At 40.5% G+C, this 27,656-nt stretch overlaps 2 protein-coding genes across 4 annotated transcripts in view; one reads left to right on the plus strand and one right to left on the minus strand.

Annotated features, from left to right (window-relative positions):
* The window catches only part of grin2da (glutamate receptor, ionotropic, N-methyl D-aspartate 2D, a), a 237,886-nt gene that overhangs the window by 170,394 nt on the left and 39,836 nt on the right, over positions 1-27,656 (minus strand). Inside the window, exons 1-2 of one of the 2 annotated variants that reach the window (XM_079655557.1) lie at positions 11,633-11,810; positions 4,977-5,164 (exon numbers count right to left, since the gene is read on the minus strand). In XM_079655557.1, the coding sequence (XP_079511683.1) occupies positions 4,977-5,080 (104 nt within the window). In that variant the 5' untranslated portion in view covers positions 5,081-5,164; positions 11,633-11,810. Of the gene's footprint in view, positions 1-4,976; positions 5,165-11,632; positions 11,811-27,656 lie in introns of those variants that run through there. The other variant, XM_079655556.1, reaches the window with a different exon arrangement.
* On the plus strand, positions 18,890-26,800 carry LOC307022693 (uncharacterized protein). 2 transcript variants are annotated; one of them, XM_079655560.1, is made up of 5 exons: positions 18,890-19,089; positions 19,637-19,690; positions 24,005-24,160; positions 24,783-24,878; positions 25,157-26,800. In XM_079655560.1, the coding sequence occupies exons 2-5, from the start codon at positions 19,649-19,651 to the stop codon at positions 25,334-25,336; spliced, it is 474 nt and encodes a 157-aa protein (XP_079511686.1). In that variant the 5' UTR covers positions 18,890-19,089; positions 19,637-19,648; the 3' UTR covers positions 25,337-26,800. The 2 variants fall into 2 exon arrangements, with proteins under 2 accessions (XP_079511686.1, XP_079511685.1); XM_079655559.1 differs by lacking the exon at positions 18,890-19,089 and having other exon boundaries at positions 19,096-19,690.

Below are 27,656 nucleotides of genomic sequence, written 5' to 3' on the forward strand. Positions count from 1 at the left end.
ATCGTATTGAGCATATCGTTTGTTTAATGCGTTCACAAAAACTACTGTTCCACATCATAGGGCATCATTTCTTTAGTGTCTAAAAAGGCTCTCTGGAGGATCTATCGGCAGCAGCAGTCATAAACACTGCGGCACAAATCAAACTTACTGTAATATACCATGGAGGGGAGGTAGGGATTTATGTGTATTTGAAATATGAATTATTTGTAGGAATCCGGAGGACAAAGCTGGTGTATCGTTTGCACCCCTCTGTAGTCTATTGTGCATTGTAATGTTGTGTTTAGGCGATGCTCATCAACCTGATGAGTCATAAAATATTTAGTAAACCAAGTCTTTTTTGGGTATTGTGCTTAGGAGCCTGAGTTAAATGTTATTTTACTTTTCAGAAAAGCAACGGTGACGTTGCTTTAGAAATCGGAAGAAAAGCTTCTTTTTTTTGCTGCGTCTGTCAAATGGATACTTTCATAGCTAAGACCAAAAAGTGTGTTGGTTGGAGCAGATTGGCTGGGTGGAGCATGAATGTTGCTGATGAGTGTGTGAATTGTATCGTCCTTCTATCGCACTGTACAGCTGTCAGACAGAGAGGTGACAAGCTCATTCAGACAAAGTGTAGGATTAAGCACCTTCATGTTGGTTGTAAGAGCAAAGAAACTCAAAACTAGAGTTGTCATATTTTGTTTTATTACTGGCATGGTGCTCAAAATGGAGATCAAGCATAAACCCCAACTTCAGAAAAATTGACATTTTTCTCCATCGATATAATACATATGGTACATTATTTGCCTTAAAGGTGGGGTAGGTAAGTTTGAGAAACCGGCTCAAGATACACTTTTTGTTATATTCCATGGAATGCTCTTAACATCCCGATAGCAATGAATATCTTAAGTGCTTTGTCATACCCAAATCCATACAAAAATGTAATCTGTGGAAGCTGCAGCGCTGTAAAAAGCACGACCAATCATCTGAGCCGGCCCGGCTAAAATAACTGGATGGCCTACCTGCCTGTCAGCCTTCTATCTGTGCACAAACTTATCTCGTGACCTCATTGGTCATGTGCTTGTTCGAGTGTGTTGGAGGAGGGGCTCTGTAAGGAAGTGGCACATTTTTTCCGGCTGTGTATTTTAAAATTCTAGCGCACTCGAGCTGGTTTCTCCAAAATTACCTACCCCACCTTTAACATTGGTACTGTAAAGGTAGGGTTTGACAGTATGCAGGATTTTGGATTTATTTACAGAATTTTCCGATCCCAGGCATAAGACTTTGTGGTCTTCGAGAACGTTGTATTATGTGCTTTATACTTGTACAAGGCACATTAGGTTTTAGTCCGAATAAATGTAAACCTGTTCATTAAAAGAAAGGTTGCATTTTCAGGGTGACAGTTCTCCTCAGAAAGACCCATCTGCTTCGGTTACATCAGCTAAGTTTCTATTCCAATTCTTAGGACAGAACATCAGTGTTCCACGATGCACTGTGACGTTCTGCCTGATAGTGAAGGTGTGCTTCTCTCTCAGGCATGACAATTTCACAATCTTAGAAATCAGATGCATTCATAATCCATTGCTATGCTGGAAGGAATCCTGCTTGGCAATGGATTCAAGATGGTCAGTACACAGAGAGTGATGTGGCAATACCCACACGGGATGATGCAAAAAGAGTTAGATCCTAGAGCGAAGTGGTCATATTATGTCTCCAAATGTAGCACAACTAGTCAAGTCAAGTTTAGGAATTGAAGCTGTACTTATTTCACAGTTTGTACTCCTTAACCTGGTTTGGATTTCTGATGATTCCCTTGCCTTGTATTACTGAACTGTCTTAACAAAGTGTAGAACTCCTTTCAAACCTGCCTTACGCTTCCCATCATGACTGAGGTGGATTTAATAGTTCAATTCAATAAAGGATTCCACCTTTCACCTGGACTCACTTGGTCAGTCTATTTAGATTAGATCAGATGAAAATGTAATGATGCCCGCGGTTAAATCAGGTCATCTCTGCAGTGAGGAATATATAATGTACAGAGCAGGTGGTCGTTGAGTATTACTGTGTATGCCTGTGTGCTGCTCCAGGAAAATCATAGAGGTGCACAAATTGAGTTTATTCTCACACTCATCCTGATGCATGTTTAAAGTAATATGGTTTGGTTTTCAGAAGCTTTAAAGGTCCCATGTCATGTTTTTCCGGTTATTACCCATCCCCTTGTGTGTTATGAAGGTTTTTATGCATGTAAACGGTCTGCAGAGTCACAAACCCTCAAAGTACACCCTGTAGCGAGTAAAACTCTAACACAGAAAAGACGTGTCTATGCTGCCCCAGAACGCCTCGTTGGAGATTTTCTTTTTCAATTTTTTTCTTCCGGGAACCGAGTGACGTAACGACGACCCCTCCGTGGATTGGTCAAAATGGACCAATCCGTGGAGCCGTTACGTTACGTCCGCGGAGCCGTTACGTTAAGTCCGTGGATTGGTCCAAATTGACCAATCCGCAGAATTCCTCACACACACACACTCTCAATCTTTTCTCAGCTGCAGCTCCGCCGATTTCTCCAACCTGAGACAGCGGGACGCGGCGAGGCTGTGACTCGGTGTGTGAGCACACACAAACTCCCAGCCTGGCTGCAGGTGTGTGTGTGTGTTCGGGCTGGGCTTCGCTGTGTCTCGCTGTCTCGCAGACGGCCACTGGGCTCATATGGAAGGGGGTGGCAGGAGCTCCAATAAGCCTTTTAGGACAGAGAGTGAATACACATACTATACAGAGATGCTGTATGAGAAACCAATGAGATTTTGGGAAATTGCACAATATAAATCTATTTTAGACATGGGGGCCTTTAAGGGTCTCGATTGCATAACTCACCTATTACAAATAAATCCTCAATTCAGCTGCGAGAGAAGAAACTACAACGTCTGAACTGCATTGATCTTCAGCAATAGTACAGCACAACCAATTGTCCAATTCAGGAAACATGCAAATCATGTGAAACCCGACTGCTATAAGAAACATAGAAAAACATGCGCCAAGGGGCAGGATACAAGTTTTCTATCATAGGAGTACTTTACTTTGGATGTGATATTATCAACTTTGAATGGAGAAAAATCAAGTGTTCACTAACTTGGTTTAAGGTTTCAAAGGGACACATTGACTTAATGCCTTTTAAAATAAAAATGGAAACAGCCATTCATGTTTAGAGAATAGGTGGCGTTGATAAGAAGTGAAAAGGACATTGGGAGGTTATTTTTAAAGGAACAACTACTGTACCTTACACTTTCAGGGATGAAAAGTTTAATTTGTAGTCAATAGAACCCACCCTTGGTATGTTCTGTGCATGCTGGGATTTTGTTGCAGAGACCACAGAGTCTTTAAAGAAAGTGAATGTTTGCCAAGCTTCAGCTAACTAAATATTGAGCGTGTGGTTCATTCATGATCATGGGAACAGATAAATGTAATCAAAATTCGGATTCCAAGGTTGACTTAGATATTCCTGAAAGTCATGGAATACCACCGGAAGCTTGAGTTTACAGTTTGCACCAGGCATACAGATGTTGTAAGGCTCGCTTTAATGAAAATCCCTGTTTTATCCTTTTGACATATGTTCATTTGTCTAACACAGTTGGGTAATCAAGAGGCACAATAATGCTTTCTGGGGTTGTCTCTTTCTTGTAGTGTGTTGTATAGGTTTCTGTGCACATTAATGGTTTGCAAAGGCTAAAACCCCAAAGTTCTCTCCAGAGGGAGTTTCTCTCCCACATACTCCCCCTCCCTGCCTGAAACACCTGCATTGAACTTCTTTGTTTTTACTTCATAACAAAAAGACCTCACTATGTAACAATCGCACTAGCGCTCCAACACATTGTACAGTATGTGATAGACTTAGGGGTGGGACATCTATAAGCGGTTGATCAATCACAACAGAGCCAGCCAGCTAACCAATCAGGGCAGACTAGGCTCTAGTTTCAGACAGAGGGTGAAAAGAGGTGCTGCAGCACAGGCAGTATTACCTCATTCACACCAACGCAACTCCGGTTCAAGCTCCGTGCTAGAGCTTTTCAGGTTCTGAACCGGTTCTTCGGTTTAGCTACGGCTCTTTTCACACCGCCCAGAGTCCGACTGGTGCTGCGTCATTGCGTCATCGTTTGCGTCATGACGTAACCGTTTGCGTGCCTGCTTCATAAAGCCAAACCGCGCGGAAAGCCCTCACAGTTGACACCGTCAACAACAACAATGGCCGATTGTGGTCCAGCTTCCTCTGTACCTCTTCGAAAGACCAGATTCCCAGTAGGTAGCTGGTCTACTGCTGCTTGTTAAGTTTCTCCATCGTTGTGTACAAACTGGATAAGACGTAGGCTTTTTGTTGTTGTTCAGGAGTTGAAGCTTGTGATGGCATAATTACAAGCGGAGAACGGAGTAACTTGACGTCACAGCAGGCATAACAACAGCCAGAATTTCTCGTGAGTGTTTTCCCCGGGAAACAAACACAACACACACAAATGCAAAATTACACAAATACACACACACGTATACACATACACACTCACGAGCTTCCACCAGACCAGTAATCCAAACCAAAATATGTTTCCTCTGTACTATTTTGATCATTTGCTCTGCTAATAATCAATCAGATCAATGGATTCCAGAGAAGAGGAAACTTTGAAGGCCTTTTTCTCAAAATGATGACTCTGTAACAGTCATTATATAATGTGACATATTTTGCTTAATATTTGGAGTACAAAAACAATCCTGATATCATTAGAAAGCTAGGAATCCAACAGTGTATTCAACTCAAAATGTGTCTTCGGGTCAATGCGACTGATTTCGATGGAGCAGGTCACATATGAAAATAAGCATAATTGGTCCTTTGTAATCTAGCTCCAAAAGTGCATCAATGTAAAGTGAAAAAGTTAACAAATATCATATCCTAAATCATGTCCTATGGACCCATAGCTTACAGCCAGTTAACCTGTGAGGACCTTCTGCTTTGCTCTTACCTTCTGGGTTCGTCCCTCCAGCCCTGCGGCCGGATGGCGAATAACGCCTTGGGCAGCCCCTCCAGGCCCAAACCAGACAGGGCCGGTCCCACAGCAAACCACATGTGACTGGGTCCCGCCTGACCCGCCGCCAAGGCTGCCCGGAAGATCAGCTCAGCCTCCTCCAGGGAGCAGTACAGCAGACGGACCTGAAGGAGGAAAAGAAAAAGGGAAAGAGTTAACACATTGAACGTGGGAGGGAGAGAGTGGGAAGTCATTAGTAGAAAGGAAGCAATGAAGATATTTATGTTTATGTTTATTTAGGATCCCCATTAGCTTTTGCTCTTGACAAAAGCTACTCTTCCTCGGGTCCGACACTTAAAACAATACAACAATAATACAACAATACAACAACATTCAAGAAATAAGTACTGACATCATTAACAACATTAACAACAATCTCATCCACTTTCAATATCAATCTCAGCCAAGGATGAGTGAACAAGACACCCACCAGTACAAAGCATGAGATATAATTAAATTGGGTTCACAGTTCACAAGGGTACATGGTCATTAGTAGATGGCCCTTCAATCTCTTCATGAAAGAGGCTCTGGGCTCAGCAAGGTAGTTTGGCAATGAGTTCCATTCCTTTATAGCTCTATAAGTCACAGAAGATGTCAGAATATTTGTCCTGGGTTTAGGTGCCAGTAGATGGCTTGATGTAGCTTGTCTAGTCTTATGGTCCTGCTCGTCTCTTGTGTAAACTATTTGATCATAAAAATACAATGTGTTTTTGCTAAATTGGACATTTCTGAGAAAAGTGATAACACGAGATTGCAGACGTTTCTCAACCGGAAGCCATGATAGGTTTCTATAACTCCAATATGAGTGCACTTCGAACAGTGGAGAGCTAGTCTGGCAGCCTTGTTTCAAAATGGTTGGTGTTGCATACTTTGTACATGTTCTCGTCACAGCTATGCTCCTTCCCATTTTAGTTACGATACTGTCAATTTGCTTTGTCCACTTTAAACCAGAATCAAGAACAATGCCAAGCAACTTAGTCTTGTTTACCTGTTCCACTGGCTGACCAGCCAGTGTCAGGCTTAATTGAGGATTGCTGCTTAACATATGTCTTGATCTGAACACCATTGCTTTTTTTTTTGCAATGTTGAGTACCAGTTTGTTATTGTTGACCCAGCCTGCTATGTCTTTAATCTCTATTTTAAGTACCGTAATTTTCGGACTATAAGCTGCGCCTTTTTTCCCATTTTTCGACCCTGCGGCTTATATAACGGTGCGGCTAATCTATGGATTTGTACAGCTAACGGCCACTAGGGGACCTCCTAGATCTATGGATTTTACAGGTTACAGTCCACCACCTTTAACTCTATGGGCTCTATGGCCGGTCCGCGCCCCCCACCTTTAAGCGGCGGGCTACAGCAGGAAAAGCTGGAGGCCGGAAAAGAGTGAGACAGGTAGCGCGCAAAAGTAAAAGTAGAACCGAGAGTGGTACGAGAGACAGAACGAGAGCAAGACAGACAGACATTACGAGAGCGAGACAGTTTGTGCAAAGGTGTTAAACGTGCGCTGGGAGCGCACCGTTTAAGTTTGAAAGTTGAAAAGTTTGTGTGTCTGAGTTTACACAGCAGAGTACATGTTCTGTAGCTACTATTGCACTAAATGGTAACACTTGAATACGTTATGCAAATATGCGACTTGTTTGTTGAAATGTTAATAAATGGGAGCTTGCTCAAACAGCCATCTATTTCCCGACAATCCCCTCTGTGCACGAACCCTTACATATGGTAATTAAACATTAAAACACCTGCGGCTTATAGTCCAGTGCGGCTTATATATGTACACATCATTCAATTTAGCTGCTTTGGCTTATATTCAGGTGCGCCTTATAGTCCGAAGATTACGGTAGATTGTTTAACTCACTGCATGTTGATGCTGTACTGTACATTGTAGAATCATCAGCATATATTATTACAATGGACTTATTTAATACGTAGGGAAGGTCATTTGTGAATATAGAATACAACAAAGGCCCAAGCGAACTTCCCTGTGGGACCCCACACTGCAACACCTTACTTTCAGGAAAGCTCCCATTGAAAAAGGCTTAAATTACTATTAACTTTATTGTGAAATTAAAACAGAACGGTAAAGGAAAATACACTTTCAGTCTCTCGATTTGAAGCTTATGCATTGTAACATGAACCTGTATAGACCTGTAACAGTCAACTGCATGAGGAGTTGGTAAGGTAGTAAATAATATCTTTAAAAACTACAAAAAAATCATTTTCTATCAGCTCTGCACCATTATGGTGTAAATACAGCCTATCTACCAATTGGATCCAATATAAAAGTCAGCCGAATTAGTGTTGATACTGCAAGGAGATGTATTGTGTGAAAATAAATTGAAGATGTTGCTTAATTGCTAATATATTTATGATCCACGTCACGTATTCAGTTTTGGCGGCATTTCTTACAGTTTGTCAAAAGGTCTTCTAATCAGGGCTCTATAAATAAATATCTACGGCAGATATGTAATATTTAATGCAGCCGAACCGTGTGTTACAATGCCGTTATGTGATGTCTTCCAAAGAGAAAGGCAAGAACACTCCGAATAAAGTATTATTTTTTATTTGTTTTAAATGTTTTCCGATTTCATATCGCATTAACACCATATCCCGACGTGCATTGCGGCTAAAACAATCGATGTTTTAGCCTATCAAAACCTCTGAAAAAAGAAAGGTGTCTCTCAGAATCGAAAGAGAAAAACCTATGGGAAAAACACAAAAGCATTGTACACAATTTAAACCAATAAATGTTGTATCATTAACAAGGATAAACTGATGTTTTTTAGTTGATGAGTACTGCAGATATCACTGTTAAATCATTTTATCATTGGTTTTATTATGAAAACGTTGAGACCGAAAATACTGTTTTCAACCCGTAACTTTACATGGAGGCTGCCGCATACCTATTATCATCTTCGTAATATCTATCTAACTATAGATCCTACACATCCACTGGACATGAATTCTAAAAGTACAATATACACTTCTCGCTAGAAATCTAATCAAAAAGCGTTTTAATGGCCAAACTATCCTACAATTTAGGATTTTACAAAGAGGGTTATTTGTGAATAAATGACCATCTGTAACGTTAGCATTCAACGGGAGCACTAGAGGGCGAAAACTTTAAAACGTAATTATAAGACGTGATAAGGGCCTGAACAATCGGCCCATTTGATCGTATGAGTTGGAGGACTTGTTGGAAGGAATACGACTGCAGTGGCAGGAGAGAGTAGTGATAGCAGGAGGGAAAAATAAAGATTATAATAAGGAGTGGGTTTAAGTGATTGAGAGTGAAGGATGAATGAATTAAAAGGCAGAAAGAAAAGGGGAGATAAGAAAACATTATGAAAGTAATAAACAATAAAAGGTATTGGAGAAAGATGTTATTATAAAAATAGGATGTTATAAAATGAAGGTAAAGGAAGAAGAGAATAACGGACAAAAACATGGAGGTAGAAGAAGAGGAGAAAGACAGGGAAAGACAAGATTAGCATTACAAAGGGGAGTATTGAAGGGAGACAAAATAAGGTGGGAAATGGCAAAACGTAAGAATAACAAAGAGAAGAAAGAAGAGCGTGAAAGAAAGGGTAAGGAGAGGACAAAAATGAAGTGCAGAAAAGTATGGATAAACTGTGAAGAACAAGAAAAAACAAGAGGCAAAAAGTGAATTTCCATCCCCTGTTTCATGTCCTGTTTGTGCTGCTTGGTCCCACAATGCCCTTTCTTGTGTCCTTTACAATTATGGATTATATTCATTTATACGTCAGTACACTTGGTGCACTTATACATTAAGGCCGCTCCTGTTTATTTTTTTAACACAGTGAGCTGTACTTGAAAATGGTTCCTTTTGGACTGCCTGCATTTCCCTCTCATACATTATTAAAGAGGGGAAATGTGGGGAGCGAGATTAAAAAGAGGGTGAGAAGTACACAGTAGAGAGTGTGTGTGTGTGTGTGTGTGTGTGTGTGTGTGTGTGTGTGTGTGTGTGTGTGTGTGTGTGTGTGTGTGTGTGTGTGTGTGTGTGTGTGTGTGTGTGTGTGTGTGTGTGTGTGTGTGTGTGTGTGTGTGTGTGTGTGTGTGTGTGTGTTTCATTCTGTGGGTGCTTCAGTTGATTACTCAGAGGAAGCACTAGAGGAAAATGTGTGCCACAGATTTGTAACAAAAATTGGAGAGGGTATAAAAAACTGAAATTAGGCAAAATCGAAATGTTTTACTAACGCACTATGGTGACAGCAGGCGTGTGGTGTGTGGATCCTGTCACATGCTTCACATTCACCGCTGTTACTCACGTCAGAGTATGGTGAGATGACGCCAATCCCTCCCTCCCACACAGCCGACAGCAAATGGAATGAAGGTCGGCATGAGGGCCAAGCTAACGCTCCATTCCTGTCAATCACATCCACTTAGCAGTGAGGTTATACGACCTCTTTACGTATGGCGCTGGCACTTCTTGAATTTCAATGTTGTCATCTATATGTATGAAATAAAGCGAATCCATTCTGTCAAAGTGTTCTCCTTCTCAGAGGGAGCCGCATTCACTGCGTTCTGCCATCCCTCAGAATGAGGCGTAAATTGTTATAATTCTGTGCCATCAATCACTTTTTAGTGCGGACATCCATTTTTCAAATGTTGGACATCTCATTTTGGAAGAAAACACTTAATTTATAGCCCTGTGGTTCTTCATATTTTATCGTGACAGAAATCGCATCAGCATCTGTGCTGAAATGAAAGCAGCCTCTTTCCAAAATGTTGAATGGTGGCACAAAATAATATTTTAACAGAGAAATTCGGCAGCATTTCCTTTCCTTTATACTTTATATAGGTTTACCATGTAAATGGTCTGCAAAGGCTAAAATCCTAAAGTTCCCTCCAGAGGGAATTTCTCTCCAACACACTCCCCCGCGTCTGAAACGCCTTGTTTTAAATCCTTAGTTTAATTCCTAAAACCAATCACAACATAGCCGGCCAGATGACCAATCAGAGCAGACTGGGCTCTAGTTTCAGATGGTGAAAAGAGGTGCTGCAGCACAGGCAATATGAGAAAAATAACGAGCTTTCTGCAACATTAAAGCATGGAAACATATCACAGTGGAGGCACAAAATACTAATTTGCACCTGAAAATTTGCCATGATATGGCCATTTTAATGTCTCAGAACATAGATATGTTAATAACACAAAGGAACAAAAGAAAGTAATTTCCCTCAGTCACTTAGTCGTGTTTTTTACAGTTTACAGCCCACTATATATTTAACAAGTATTATTGCAGTAAGGACTGAAAAAGTCACCAATATAACTCTATAAACTATAAATGTATTGTTCAAACTACCTATAAGAGACAACAACACTTTAGTTACACTTTAATTCAAAAGTCTGAATAAACAAGAGGGAAAAAAGCATTTCCCATTGTGTTCCTTTTGCTCACTGACTGCTTACAGTATTTGTCATGCATTGGTTCTCCTTTACAAAACAAACACGCCTGCTACCTCGCTTACCAGTCACAACACAGAGTTGTGAATCATCAGCTGATGCCTGCGGTATGCGGTATGCTAATATGCAAAAGCAAGCTTTGAAGTAAAATAAATGGCCCACGCAGCACTACAGCCTCCCCAATGCCTTCAAGATTAATGCTAAAAGACACATAAGATTAATAATTTTGCAATAGCTGCAACAGAAACCTGTCGGGTTGGCGAGGCATATTAATGTTTCGCGAGCAGCAGAGGAATTCTACCGGGGCACCGGAGGCTAATTTTAATCTCAGGTGTAAATGAAACACAGATTGTTCGTGTGCAGATATTGCCCGTGTGACATGTTAATGTAAGATGAGAGAGGGGGGAGAAGAGAAACATACTGAAGGAGATGGAGAGAGCAGAAAAGTCTCAGCGGGGAACAGTTCTCAATGTCTGAATTATATTCACCTCACAGCACAGACAAGGCTGCAGCAAATGTAATCAATGATCAAGAGTGTGTACTGTACGTGAGTCTGTGAGGAGGGGACTTTGGCAGACACTCAGTAAAGGGTTTGCACAATTCAGTACTTAAACTGCACTATATTGCTACCAGACACATTTGGTTTATAATCAAAGAGCTGTCATGGGAGGATTATGCATACTGTACATTAGCATGCACCCTGCCGGATTTTTGCATGTCTGTTTTCTTATACTTTAACCTCTTAAGTACGACGGTCCCCCCAGTGGACCCCCCCCACCGTTTTTTTACGAGACTATGTCTCAGGGTTTCTTAACATTTATGAAACTATTAATGTTCCATACCATTTTAACGATAAGAAACTCAGCTAACTAACAATATGAACCATTTTTAGCTAAAAGAAACACAAGAGTAATACCAAGCCTTTGAATTAGCATGGAGCGAAAAAATGCTAACGGACTTTTGCACAGCACTCACGGTAGCAATGCGCTTATTACTTATCGTCACTGCACAAACAAGATATCTGATTAAAGCTGAGACTCCACAGATTCCACACATGTAATGTCATCACTGTAGGACCCCGAATTTGCGGAGCTATCAGCCAGAAAAGAGAAAGTAAACAACATCCGGTTTCAAAAATATTACAATAATTAGGCCTACGTCTTACCTTTTTTGATTTGTGATCAAAAGTTGTGTTCACCGAAATAAAAACGCCGCTCAAGGTTAATCCAATGTCTTTGTGTCACGCAGAAATTTTTACTGATAATCCACCATCATATTTATGGCAATATACTGGGTATAAAGTTTTGCCGTCCAGGCTTGTACTTTCAGATGTGCTTTGTTTGCTTCTCCATTATATAGTTCTATGGTAATGTTTACGTGGATTTGGGATCTGCCCCTCGATTCTATTGGATATTTTGGTTAAGAAAAAGGTGTATATCACCCAAATCGACCAATGGGTTCCAGAGATATGGTCCTGCGTAAATTATGAAGAATGCCAGCCGGCGTAAGCACTTTACTCAGCAGACTTTACTTATTGTTTACTACGTAAGAAAGCAGGAATTGCAGGACCCAGAGCGCACGGAGCACAGAGCGGACAGCAGATAACGGAATTGCAGTTGTATTGCTTATAGATTATCGGAAAATGTCAAAGGGGACACAGCCAAATTGGATATTAACCTATGGATTAACTACATCATCGTTGTTATCGTTTTAATGCCATTGAAGACCAGTTTAGACCAGACAAAGACAAAGGTAAGCCACGTTAAAAAAAATTGCCATCTTGTGTCATTCCAAAAAAATGAAAGACAAGAGAAGAAATAACAAATAATGGAAAGTGTTACAGCCGCTGCTTTCCTGGTGCCATTAACTCGGTTTGTGTGTGTATATGTAAATTAGCCGTCCCGTCCTCGCAACATCCGAGGTGACTGGATTGACGTCGTCCAATCCCCGCCCGCTTCTGCCACGTCATCCGGGGGAGGAGTACAAAGGCCGGGCACGGACATCATTCGAGAGGCGCTGTATTGTGAGACAGACGCCTCCAGCCTCTCGTTGTGTTGCCGCCATATTCTGTGCTTTGTTAGACTGCTTAGCAGCGTGTTAAGTAGGTTTTCTGTGCTAGTTACACTGATTAGTAGTGATGGCAAAATGAAGCTTTGAATGAAGCATCGAACCACTTGGACAATTGTGTCGGAAATAGGTTCATTTCTCGAAGCTTCAATTACTGCGACCTCTCCTGGTGAAGTGCAAGGCTGCAGTGGGTTTAACGTATCTTTGCCTTGAAAAACATTCGATGCACACACACACACTAAGACTGAATATCATGTTCTATTTGCAATTAAAGATTGATAATTGTGTGTATTGGGTTATTGAGAAGAGACTAGAGAGTGCTGGACATTGTTTTGGGCGGAGAGGGCCTTTTATCAGTTATTAAAGTATTAAAGTTGAAAAGCAATGACTACAATTTTAACTCTTCCGGGCTTTGAACCACCTGCAAGGAGGACATCACCGCATACTGGCCGCCGGCTCTATCCACTGGGCTATCGATTCCTTAAACTAGTGAAGTGTTTTTATATTACTCAGACTTTTTGTTAACAACTTCTCCAAATTTCAAAGTGTTTCACGAGCCAGAACGACCTATCTTTCTTCCTGGCTTGCTCTATAATGATTGATCCAAATTAAAATGCAATGCCAACAACAACTCAACAGCAACAACGCAAACTACGACAACAACCCACACATTGCGCATTGTTTAGAGCGGTTATAAAGTGTTGAAGCGCTCAAATTTGAAACTGTTTCAACCTGTCACCTGTCAGAATAGAGACGAGGCAGTGCATTGAATCACCTGATTGGACGGCGAACCAGTGAGTTGATTCATTCAGGAAATGAAACAGTTGCTGGTTCGGACGTCACATGTCACGTGATTTGAAGCAGTTGCTGCTTTGGACGTCATATGTCACGTGATTTGAATCAAGCTTCGAAGCACTGCTTCTATGGAATAGGAAGTCCAGGGTTGAAGCTCCGTTCGAAGCTTCAGTGTCAAACTGCCATCACTACTGATTAGCATTCTGTCGTAGTGTTCTGTGTTTAGTATAGTGTGTGTGTATCGCTTAGACCCAGGTTAACTTAGCGCCTGTAGATCAGCATTTGTGTGTGTATCGCTTAGACCCAGGATCGATTAGCGCCTGTAGATCGGCAACAGCTGTGTTCTCGCACAGCCTCCTTTTGTTTGTTATTTTGGTCCACTTTAGAAGTGAGGTATTTTCTTTCCTTTTGTGTATTACCCGTTGTGGGATAATACCGTGCAACTCTCTTTTGGAGTTCTCCTTTTGTTAAATAACAACAGTGTGGCCCTTTGTTTGTGCCAGGCTGTTTGTGCATATCCTTTTGTTCATTTATAGTTACAAATACCACTTGTAACTTATACCAATTCTATTCTGGTTGTGTTTCTTCCCTTTGGAACCCCTAGACCCAAAAGGGAACGTAATATCGGATATATCCGTTGTGTTGCCCATGTATTATGTTCCCTTTTGGGTCTAGGGGTTCCAAAGGTAAGAAACACAACCAGCGTCTCATGCGGTGGGCTCTGATCGTCCAAGACCAGAACCTGCAAATCCGACACAAAAAGGGTTCAGAGAACGTGTTTGCAGATGCTTTGTCCAGACTGTAATGGTGTGTTCTGTGTTCATTAAAAAAAAGAGCCATCGGTGTTGCCAACAGTAAAGATGGTGTCACAGCTGCATCATCTGTCACCTTTACTGCTCTGTATCTTCATTTCTATTGGATTAAAGCCTAATGACGCTAAACAATTTGACAAAAATTACCTCAAGGTCAATTTGGTAGCTTTTCTAGAGCTTTACATCAGATGAAGTTTTGCAGGGTTTTACACTAGTTTTGAGTTGTACAGAGATTGATTTTCACTGTCCTAATAATACAATTGAAATACATTCTGGACATGGTGTCCATTGAAATGAACACATTGAGTTCCCCGAGAGAAACACAAACTATTTTATTTAGACTCTGGGCCTTTCTCATTTCTCTAATTTCCCCTCCTCGACTCCTCGGTCCTCCGGTAGTGACCCGGAAATGGATTTCAGCAGGCCATGTTGGAGGACATCTAATTTCTCTGAATGCACATCGAGGACCGAGGAGGCTCTCTGGAGGAGCTATAACCAAGGAGACACTGATGGGTCTTCTGAGGCTCCTCCGCGGATGTATTTCCGGCAACAGAGATGTTTCAAAGAGGCGTGACGCACGGCCGGACTTATCTCAGCCAATGACAGCTCTGCATGCATCCCCTGGGTATTATTTTATTAACTGCTTTCATCGCAACGCGATGTTTACAGAGAGAACAGCTGTGAGGTCCGTGCAGAAAGCAGAGCAGTGTGTATAATATATCACTCAGTATAACAGGCCTACTCTCTGTATTTGCTTTAGTTTAGTAGATATCTACAAACAATGAGTCGATATCTTTCAAAAACCATTTAGTGCTTTACATGATAAAATACACAACGGCTGTATCCTGATATATATTATTATGCTTTAGGAGCTGTAGCTGCGTGTTGTACAGTGTGTGTGTGTGTGTGTGTGTGTGTGTGTGTGTGTGTGTGTGTGTGTGTGTGTGTGTGTGTGTGTGTGTGTGTGTGTGTGTGTGTGTGTGTGTGTGTGTGTGTGTGTGTGTGTGTGTGTGTGTGTATGCAGCAGACAGACAGGTCTCAGTTGGTTTGGTGTCCTATGCTTACTTTTAATACTTGTAAATAAAACTTTTGGCCCGTAATTTAAATTCCCCATTGTAGCGACCAGAGACGGGGGGATATATCCAGTCTCTGATAGTGTTACGTTATTATGAGAGTGCTCTCATACTTGTTTGAATCTGAAATTGTATATATTTATATAAATATATATATAAATATATATGTGTGTGTGTGTATATAATATGTATACAGACACAGCATGTGCCAAAGGTTTGGAAGGATGCTGTGGTAGTCCCTGTTCCCAAATCCAGAGGCCCCAAAACTCTTAATGATTTTAGACCAGTCGCACTTACATCAATTCTAATGAAGACATTGAAAAAACTAGTCAGAGCAGAAATCTTAAGGAAGACTGAGCAAGCACTCGATCCCATGCAGTTTGCTTACAGGCCTCACAGAGGAGTGGAGGATGCCACGGTCACCTTATCTGACTTACTTTTTAAACACTTGGAGGGAATTGGATCTCATGCTAGACTTTTATTTGTGGATTTTTCCTCTGCTTTTAACACAATTCAACCTCATATTCTAATTGGCAGACTTTTAGAACAATTTGAAATAAGCAATAATCTTATGGGCTGGATTCTTGATTTTTTAACCAATAGGACACAAAGAGTGAGGTTGAATGGGACCTTATCTGATCAAGTCAGTTCCTCCACTGGCTCCCCACAAGGATGTGTCCTTTCACCACTATTATTGATACTTTACACCAATATGTGTCAAAGTAGGTGGGAAAATAGGACTATTTTAAAGTATGCAGATGACTCTGTAATTGTTAGTAGGCTCCAGGACAATGAGACCAGCCACGGCCCTGTCATTGATGACTTTATCAGGTGGTGTGAGGAGTCCTATCTACAACTGAACATAAGCAAAACCAAGGACATGATCATTGATTTTAGAAGACATCCCCACATACATGAAGTCTTAACAATCCAGAATCAGAAAGTAGAATTTGTGCAATCATACAAATATCTCTGGACAATTATTGACTCAAAATTGAGCTCTGATCCAAACTGTGAAGCTGTGTGCAAAAGGGGACACCAGCGTTTCTATTGTCTTTGGAAATAGTCCTATTTTAACATTGAAAAAACCATGATGATTATGTTTTATCGTGCTTTTATCGAGTCAATTCTGTCTTTTTCACTAATGTCATGGTTTCGTAACCTGACTTTAAAGAGCAGAAACTCTCTGAGTCAGATCATAAAGTGGTCCAGCAGATTGATTGGTGAGCCACAGCTAAACCTGGAGACCCTGTACCTCAGGCAGTTACAGCGGTTATCCAGCTCCATATTAGACGATGACTCCCACCCTCTGCACTCAGAATTCAAGCTTCTTCCTTCGGGCCGGAGGTTACTCGTCCCAAGGAGTAGAACGGAGAGGTATAAAAACAGTTTTATCCCAGCAGCTATTGCACAAATTAACACATCATAGGAGCGTCACACAGATGCCTATTTTTATTTATTTATTTAATTGTGAATTTTGAATGTCCATGTTTGTACTAGTGTTTTCCTTCTTAAAATGTTTTTCAAATATTTTGAGATTTGGTTGAGCAGGGTATACTTGTACTTTTACTTGTCCTTTATTAGAGATGTGTCTGTTGTTTGTGTTTGTTTTTAGTGTCAGGATGGAACCCTTGTGTCTTTTTCTCTGCAAACAGAATCTACCTACGGGTACAAATAAATAACCTGAACCTGATATATGTCCGCAGCTGTAGCCTGTTATTGTCTCATTATACCGCACTGTCAATTAATTAAAAGTAAATAATATAAGTCGTCATGAACACATCTGTCCATCAGACAGAGGGCTGCTGTGCCTCCTGTCATCATTAATGGACGTCTCTTTAAAATGACCGCTCAGAGAAGAGGATTTCTAATTTCTCTAAACGCCTGGCCCTGGTGCTTCCACTCCTCTCTCCTCGGTTACCCTCCTCGACTCCTCCGCTCGCATCTCCTGTGGGCGGGACTAAGACACGAGGATAGGAGTCGAGGAGGGGAGTCGAGGAGGGGAATTAGTGTAATGAGAAAGGCCCTGTGCTTGTACAGGCAAAGTTTACTTTATGTTATTTATATAAGTTACGTATTTATCGCAGTATAATGACAGTGGCGAGCCGTCAGGGCCCTCTAGGCCCTCACTGAGGGCCTAAGATATTCTACAAAATCATATTTAAAAACATTAAAAAATATATATATATTTTTAATATATTAAAAATATATATTTTCTTAGTCATATGTTTCATTAGTTTTAACAAAATAGCTTGATTTAAATTTTATTTAAAATAACATTTCCAAATAAATAAATCCTTCGAATCTGCCTACTCAGTTTGTTTGAATGTGAAGGGTTAAATGAAAGAAGCTCATCTCTGCGAGGTGAAGACAGGAGCTGATTGGTGGTCCAGCTGTAGTAACTCAACGAGAGAGTAATGTAAAAGGACAGTACAATTGACCAATCATATATTCCCTCTAAATGGGTGGGTTTTATAGAGTGGCGAAGTCCCTCCCCTTCCGGTGGACCTCCATGGACCTTATATCGGAAAAATAATGTATTGAAGTCAATGCGGAGAGAAAGATTATCTTTCGATCCCGTTTGAATTGTGCCACGAATTACACATATGATGTTTGTCAATTTAAAAGATAATTTTGCAAGTCAAAAAAATTAAAATGTGTCGTAAAACTGTGAAGTTACACATTTCTTTGTGTGAAGCGCTCAATGAACTACAACTCTGGTCTTGCACACGTCACCAACACCCAGATGGCCGTCACGTTGGTACATTTCACCTCTTTCTTTCAGAATGAGGCGAAAAGTATTAAAAGAGGTGAAAATCACTACAAGTCTGGGCATGTTGAGAGCTGTACATACGAAAAAGGGGAGTTAGTCGTTTCCGTAAGAGCCAGCATGCGGGACCGGCTTTACAAGGTTTCGGTGAGTAACACGAGTGTAATGTGTAACGTTAATGTCAGCTAGCTAACATTAGCTAACAAAGTACACTCTCGTGTTTTGTTTTAGTTGCTCTTCGAGAACGAGCAAGAGGTACTATTACTGGTATGATAACAACCTGGTACAAAGCACACAGGCATCTTGTTAAAGTAAGTAAGTACAGTAAGTAAATGTATTTTTAGCTATCTGGAGGGAATACATCAGTTATGACAGCACTTACGCGACTCTGGGATTTGTAGTCTTTCTAGTTGCGTATTTTTCATTGTCTTATATTTCAACAGTTTTAAGACAAACTTTGAATTTTTTGACATGGAAATTATTTTTTAAGATTGACAAACAACATATGTGTAATTCATGGCAGAATTCAAACGGGATCAAAAGATAAGTTTTCTCTCTCCATTGACTTCAATGTATTATTTTTTCGGAATAGAGAGGCGAAGTCCCTCCCCTTCCGGGAGCCTCCATGGGACCCCGGAAGCGGAAAATTATACATTGAAGTCAATGGAGAGAGAAAACTTATCTTTTGATCCCGTTTGAATTGTGCCACGAATGATACATATGATGTTTGTCAATCTTAAACAATCATTTCCATGTAAAAAAAAGTCACAGTTTGTCGTAAAACTGTTGAAATATAAGACTATGAAAAATACGCAACTAGAAAGACTACAAATCCCAAATGCATTCTGGGTCGCGTAAGTGATGTCCAAGACTGGTTACGACTTGTGAAGCAAAGAAGAAGAAGATCTCGCAATTAAAGCAAAGAAGAAGAAGACTGATTTATTCCCTCCAATAAATATAAGAGATTGCTCCAATAAATGCACTTTTACAAGATGCCTGTGTGCTTTGTACCAGGTTGTAATCACAAAAGTGATCATACCACTTGCTCGTTCTATCGCTTCCCATCTGATGAAAGGACCAGGAGTCGTTGGACCAAACATATCAGGTAATATACATGTTTTGCATGGAACATAGTCAAGTTAGCTACCTAGCTAGTAGCGAGCATGTTAGTTAGCATTACATTACATTACTTAGCCATGTCATTTGTATTAGCCTTAACATGAAGTAAACCAAAATGTTAAACAGTAAGAGTAGTCATGATGGTAAGTATTTTGTGAAACATTTGAAGAGTAGCCTATCGCCCCCTCCACCAGGTGCTAAGGGGGCGGGAGGTAGGCTAACCCCACATTAGCATCAGCGATCTTTTCTACTTAATGCTATCTGCACAAATGGTTAACATTGAACATTAAAATATCAGGCAGTTCAGGGAGAGTCGAAGGAAGGAAGGCAGGCAGCTTTGCATGACATTCTGCTGGACATGTTTCATTGTGATGATAGTGAGAGTGAGTCAATCTGTTTGTTGGAAAGACAGTAGTTGAGTGATTACTGAGAGAAAATTATTAAAAGAGATAATTATTCGGTGTTGTTACTTTAAAGTGTTGTTACTGACCTTTTTCTCTTTTATTTTCTTTACCTCACCTGTAACTGCTGAGACCCTGAGGAACATGCACACTGGACTGACCTGCTCTGGCAACCTGATTTCCACTGTACGTAATAGTATTTGGTTATGGTATATTATTTATATACATCAAGGGCACAATGCACCCCCCAGAGACACACATGTATTGAGTGTGATATTTTGCATTGGTCATGTGAAATCATCTTTACATACTAGAAAACTGATCGTTTCATCACGGAGGAAAGCACTTCACTAATTGCAGTACCCATAAGGAGCTGTACAAATGCCGCAGTTTTTGCGTGGCTGTGTATTTAGTTGAAAGCCCAGTGGCGATCTGCTCATCTCTCATCGAAATAATATGCTACAAAGGGGCGGACTGGCCATCTGTGTGTTGAACTTTCCTGTCGGCTCCCAGACCGTAGTCGAGGAGGGCAGAAGCAACAAGCTTCAGGTTCAATAACCAACTTTAGCTTAAATGACTGGAGAGAGGCGAGCTCTTCTTGGGAGGCCGTTGCATTTATTTAGCTGTTCTTCTGTTTCACAAAATACATCACAGACCTCTGTTTTTCTGCTGCCTCGTTTCACTTCCAGAAACATACACGTTCCCTCACTGTCGCTCTACCATCCACAAACACACATGCACAAGCCACACCCCCCCTCTCTCTCTCTCTCTCTCTCTCTCTCTCTTAAAGGGACAGCGACCTCATTTCACTCTGCATGAACCTAATATCATAACATTTGTGCTGTGGAAAATCACAGAACGGACGATCGCCCTTATTATTATGCCGTTTAAACCAATTGTTTAAATGTGTTTGTTAAATTTGACATCATGTAAGTTGCGCTGAAATGATGTCCACACACTGCTTCTCCGCAGCGAGGCTGATAGTTGACGAGCGTCAAGCTCCTCAACCCCCCCCCTGTTGATAATTCTCGATCGTTGGCACGCTGATAAACATTTTTTTTTTTAAATGGCACTTCTTATGAAAAAGGTTGCCGACCCCTGATCTAGAGTCAGTGTGTAGTTTATTAATTAATCAATGCTCTCTACATTAGGAAAACAGATACCAGTGTACCAGAGGGAGTCACACACAGCTGTGCCTAGATAACCAAACAAATTGACAAGATAACCAAAATCCTTGAATATACACACAGCAAATAAACTCAAATGACACAACGAGATGTAAAAAGGAGATCACAAATATAGTCGATATAAAACTGGCCGCTTCAATCTGAAGAGCAACTAAAACAAAACACGGGAGTGTATCTTGTTCTTGTGAACACTAATGTTATCCACAGCATACATAGAGACCACGAAGTTCTTAAGGAGAAAACTAGTTGCTAAAACAAAACACGTTAGTGTACCTTGTTAGCTAATGTTAGCTAGCTGACATTAACCTTAAACATTGCACTCATATTACTCACTGAAACCTTGTAAAGCCGGTCCCGCATGCTGGCTCATACAGAACCGACTAACTCCCCTTTAGTTTATGTACAGCTCTCAACATGCCCTTGTAGTGATTTTCACCTCGTTTTATACTTTTTCGCCTCAAAACAGGTGAAATTTGCTAACGTGGCGGCCATCTTTGTGATGGTGACGCGTATTGTGCAAAACCAGAGACCTGTAGTTCACTGAGCAGTTTCACACAAAAAAATGTGTAACTTCACAGTTTTACGACACATTTTAATTTTTTTGACTTGCAAAATGTTCTTTTAATTTGACAAACATCATATGTGTCATTCGTGGCACAATTCAAACGGGATCGAAAGATGACTTTTCTCTCTCCATTGACTTCAATGTATAATTTTCCACTTCCGGGGTCCTATGGGTCGGAAGTAGATGGGCGGGACTTCGCCTCTCTATAAGGTCCCATGATGCGGAAGTAAGTGGGCGTGACTTCGCCACTATTATCGCGGACTTTATGACAAGTTCCGCCCGCTGTGAAGCTTTTCTTGTTTCCATAGCAACAACAACTTCCTGTCAACAGCGTAAACTCCCCTTCAAAATAAAAGCATGCCAAATTACACTTAAGACACACAACTGCAACGAAAGTAACAAACACAATGCAATATCCTTTTCAATTTAAAAGAACACAAATTGGGTTATTTACAGGTGTTGTTTTGTGTGGTAGAGGGTATTTCATTGATATTCCGCTGAGACGTAATAACTATTTTTTACGGGTTTAAGGGGTGGGGGTCAGACGGCCTAGGTATAAAAGTCACGGCTCGCCACTGTATAATGAGGATGTCTTAACCTATCGAAAAGGAACAATATTTGACTGTCCAAACAGGTTTAAAACGGCAGTGCTGGTGTGATGCAGAAGTAATGTACTCCGATCAGCCATTTTCTCCAATTGCCCACAATAAAGAGTTTTGTTGATCCAATAACCGACTTATGCATACGATGCTCTAAAATGTCATCACTCAGGCTTCCTACACTCAAAAAAAGGACTTTGGCTGGCTGTTACATCAAATAAAATGTAACATGTATTTTTTCAACGTAATAATTTAATGTTTCCAAGATGAACGTGATGAAAACATGTATGGTTTACATGAATCGCAACAACTTCACATTTATTAGATTCATTCATGTTGAGATCAACTGAGACAAAGGGATTAGGGTACATATGATTCCCACTCCAGAGCAGAAGGTGGCGGTATAACCACCAATAAACTGGATACCAACTAATAGAGACAAAAATCCTCATCTACTTTTAAATGTTCACGGTTGTTAAGATGTGAAACAACAAACACGGCTTGAACAATAAGGCATGCTACATTCTTGACTGCTCTTGGACACTTCCATGGATGTATTAAGAGAACTCTGCCAGACTCTGCCATTGTTTTATTTTGACCGCGATCTGGCGGGAAAGGTTTTTCCCTGCATCCTGTGTGCACTTGCGATATTTGGGCGTAACCGTAAACTTAACCATCATCATCACGAGAGAGGATTGTTGAGACAAGAAACACCAGCGAAAGTTGGAGGAGGTAAGCAGAAAACATTGTCATCTAACTGTGAAGCTGTTAATAAATGTCATCAACTGCTAGTCCATGAGCGAATTGTGGTAACGTTGATAGTTAATTTGTTATTTTTTATCTCACTTGCCGAATGAGCCGACGAACATGCTAAAGCTAACGTCGTTAACTAGCTATTCTGTGTAACTGCCAGTTATAGAGATGGTTATAGGATATCAGGATTGAAAACTAAATGACGGAAGTATTACCCTGAGAAAGTTAAACGAAAAGTGTGCTACCCCAGTCGCTTATATGTCAGTAATATCAGCCCCTTTTACAAAGGAATGTTGCGCCGTTATTCGGCTGTGTTACGTAAATTAACTGCCAAGCTAGCTACCATGCGGAGCTGACTGCCACTTTGGTTTTCGCTCTGCAGTTAATGTTACGTGACGGGTGCCGCTCTGCCAGTGTCGGTAGTTGCACTCTCTGTCTCTCCGCTAGCTCTCCCTGCTCAGCATATAGTTATGTTCGGCTCTGTGTCACTGCACCCCCGGGCCAGTAACTTACATGCTGCCTGCACTTCAGTGACAAAGAGCCGGCTGAAAATCGGCAACATTTCCTTAATATTCCTCGATTTTAAATATTGATGTCCACGCATTTTCAGCAATAATGTTGTCAGGCACTTAATAATAATACGTGTGCCTGTCAGTGGCAAAAACAGGCACTTCAACTTTGAGTAATATAGGATAATGTAACAATTCAGTAGGGATGGGTACAGAGCCCCTGTATTAATCAAAGGAGTCCCGGGAATTAATTATTAAAGACTCTGGTACCGTTAAGCTCCAATGTTATCAGTTTTTGTATCGGTACTGGAGACATTTAAAACATGTTATATGTATTATGCTACACAAACATTATATTGCAGTTTTAGTTTCGCCAAATCCGTTTTTAATACGCAAAGAGACTGCAAAATGCGTCTGCGTATGATTATTTTGAGTATTTTCGATCTTTCCAATCCAGTGTCTCTGTGCGAGGGGGCGGGGCAGTTTACACACGCGGCTACTACATGCAGCACACACACGCAGGGCCATCCCTCCCTACAGGCCGATCATGCAGGCTGGAAACTAGAGCATCACTCGAAGAGTCAAATGTAGAACTTGGGAATGTTGTATAAGTCAAATGTCAAACTTTTGCCAATTGCCATATTAAAAAATCAGCTGCAATTCACGAAATGAAGGAGGCAGTCTCTGCATAGCATATAGGCTAATAGAGATGCAGTTATTTCCAGCATTCTTTATTTAACATTCATTCAAGTATTTTATGCCTTTTTATCTGCTAATGTAAATACATGATTTATGCAATTACACGTCTTAAACGGACTGAACTGCTAAATCAAACCTGTGAACAGTGACATCAAAATAGCCAATCTGAGTTGTTTTTTTTGTTGTAGGTGAATGCAGAATTTAAGAGAATCAAAACAATTAATTTGCAATCCAAGTTCTTCTCTTCGCTGGATATTCACTCTACAAGCCTGATCGACGTGTATACCAAGAAAGGTGGAGTTCAAGGGAAGAAGATCAAAAGCATCATGCTTTCCATAACCAAGGTATGAAAACAATGTAAAGGTGACAAAGAAACTGTAGGAGCTGTACAAAGTCTAGGATGTTCCGTGAATAGCATAGCATCCGGAGCATTATGTTTTCGATATTTTTTTGACACTTAGCACCACATCCATTCCCCCAGTGTATCAGAGTGAGCGGCATACTATTATGAAGGCCTAAAATAACGCACTACAAAGCTGTCCCTGACAGCAGTCTTTCATGGAAATGGCAGATGTTCCTACCCCAATGGTCACTGAGTGTACTGTAGGGCTGCAGCGATCAATTATTTTAGTAATCGAGTATTCTATCAATTATTCCATTGATTAATCGAGTAATTGGAAACAGATTACCTTTTTTAAGCAAAAGTATTTCGTCAATAAAAAGCTATTTTAAATATTCAAAATAAGACAGATCTCCTCAAATGAACAACTAATTGTTTTCCTTTTTTAGAAAAATGTATTGCTTAAATTGCATAGTATATCATCTGTTCAAACTAAACCCATTTAATTAAAGTGCAATATTACATTCAGGGTTTTAAAGAAAACATTTGTGAAACAGTGAAACCCAGTCTGCTTGTTGTTCTTAATGGGCTTTTTTTATTGCATTTTCTCTGATCTGCATACTTAGACTGACAGCATTGAATATGTGAGACTCGAATGCATCCTCAAAGGTCTTTGTGTCTACTTCAACGAAGATCCAGAGAAGCTGGTGAAGGAATACATGGTATGTTGATTTACCTTTGTTATCTTCACAAAGAGGAGGATGATCATAGTTGGAATGGATTGTGTTTCCTCTAAAACTAACCCTTAGGGAAATGTTGCCTTTACATTTTGATGATTTTGGATGTGTTAATGCTTTTTGGAAACAGTGTTTTTTGTTCTTTCTTTCTTTCTTTTCAATTTGGAAAACACAAACTACATAAAGCTCAATATGACACATTATAGAAATGGGATGTAATGCACATCAGTGAAAATCACTCTCCTTCTTATTTGTTTTTTCAGAGCATCAACAACAGCAGTCAAACGGCAATGGCAGAGACGGTCTTCAGAATGTTTGTCATTCGACACGAAAGTGCAGAGCCTGGGGATGACCCCCAGAACGTTGGGATCATTCTGGAGGGGGTCGAAGATGAGTTGGGAAACGTATCTTTTGCGGTGGCGATGATGTTTGCTCTCGTGTAACTTGAGCTACCCTCCAGAGCTGAAGTTTACATTTGAAGCACTGCAGAAAATAATGATGGAGCTAGATGGAAACAGACTGTCCACAAAAGTACAAGTCCTCAAAACATTGCTTTCCCGTGCCTAATGTCACTGTTTGGGATCGCCTCATGTTCCAAACACACAGCCATCAGAGATTCGGTGACTCACCTCAGACAGAAATGTTGATTATATGCAAGAAGTATAAAAGTAAGCATTCAAAGTTGGCTGTAGCATGGTTACGTGGACCTCACTGAGCAGAGGGCTGTGCGAGGAGGCAGATGTTACCATGTTGCCTTATTTGGTCTACTCTTGAAACTCAAGTTTGTTATACTGTTCACCCTAAAGTTGAAACATTTTAATATTTGGGAAAAAACTGTGTTTTTTCAAGCATCTGTCAGTGTAAAGCATTTTTTATCTCCTATTTTGTGAAATATATATTCACTGTTATATTTAATAACAGTGAAACCCAGTCTGCTTGTTGGTTGAGATGGTGTTCTTAAATGGGCTTTTTTTATTGCATGTTCTCTAATCTGCATACTTAGACTGACAGCATTGACGTGAGACGCGAATGCATCCTCGAATTATATTTCATATAATATTCGGGAAGAAACTTTATTACTTTATTTTTTCAAGCATCTGCCAGTAAAGCATTGTTTCTCTTTGCCTATTTTGTGAAATGCAATTTTATTTCAACATCTCGCATTTGTGTTATGTTTCCACCCTTGAAGCTCACTAGACTGTAGACTGTTGAAATTCTGTTGCTGTTGCTGTTCACTCTAAACGTTTTAAAGGTGTAAACACTCAAAAGTTATTCTTTGAATTAACTTGATTAAATCATGTACAGTATTTCCACATGATGAAATGGCTTTCTTTCAGCTTTAAGCAATTACGTTGACCCAACCCAGGTAAATTAAGTTGGTAACAAACCTTATAAATACGTAGTATCAATCCGAATAGATTACATTGGACCAACCCAAGTAAATTAAGTTGGACCAATCAAATTGCTTAATCTTGAAAGAAAGTGATTTAATCATGTGAAAATATTGTCCATGATTTAATTACGTTCATTCAAAGAGTTATTTTTTTGAGTGTACTTCATTGATCTCTGCTTCTGACTTTAAACCGTACTTTATGGTACAGTAGCCGTTCAGATCAATTTCTAGGCAACCCAATAATCCTAGAGTGAGGAGGAGAAAATAAAGCAAATGAGACATATGCATACACTTAGTAAGGCTACTCCCAAAGCACACTGCTGCTTAAGGCAGGAAGGCCAACACAGATTCAATACAATATATTTTACAAGGACATTTTCTCCTATATCGTTTGTTAAAAATACAAAATTTAGATGGATGATACTGACCCTCCATTTGAAGAAGACAATACCCAGATGGCAAAGTTCCAGTGACAAAGATACACTGAACAAAAATATAAATGCAACACTTTTGTTTTTGCTCCCATTTTTCATGAGATGAACTCAAATATCTAAAACATTTTCTATTTACACAAAATAACAATTTCTCTCTATTCTTCACAAATCTGAAAAAAAATGTGATAGTGAGCACTTCTCCTTTGCCGAGATAATCCATCCCATCTCACAGGTGTGGCATATCAAGATGCTGATTAGGCAGCATGATTATTGCACAGGTGTGCCTTAGGCTGGCCACAATAAAAGGCCACTCTGAAACGTGCAGTTTTGCTTTATTGGGGGGGTCTGGGGGGGTCCGAAAACCCTAGGGTTAAACCCTAACCCTAACATGTCACCCATTGAGCATGTTTGGGATGCTCTGGATCGGCGTATACGACAGCGTGTTCCAGTTCCTGCCAATATCCAGCAACTTCGCACAGCCATTGAAGAAAAGTGGAACAACATTCCACAGGCCACAATCAACAACCTGATCAACTCTATGCAAAGGAGAAGTGTTGCACTACGTGAGGCAAATGGTGGTCACACCAGATACTGACTGGTTTTCGGACCCCCCCAGACCCTGAGGAACTGGAACACGCTGTCTTATACGCCGATCCAGAGCATCCCAAACATGCTCAATGGGTGGCATGTTAGGGTTAGGGTTAGGGTTTAACCCTAGGTTTTTTTTCGGAGCCCCCAAGACCCCCCCAATAAAGCAAAACTGCATGTTTCAGAGTGGCCTTTTATTGTGGCCAGCCTAAGGCACACCTGTGCAATAATCATGCTGTCTAATCAGCATCTTGATATGCCACACCTGTGAGGTGGGATGGATTATCTCGGCAAAGGAGAAGTGCTCACTGTCACAGATTTGTTCAGATTTGTGAACAATATTTGAGA

This window comes from Notothenia rossii, assembly GCF_949606895.1.
Source record: "Notothenia rossii genome assembly, chromosome: 10".
Lineage (NCBI taxonomy): Eukaryota > Metazoa > Chordata > Actinopteri > Perciformes > Nototheniidae > Notothenia > Notothenia rossii.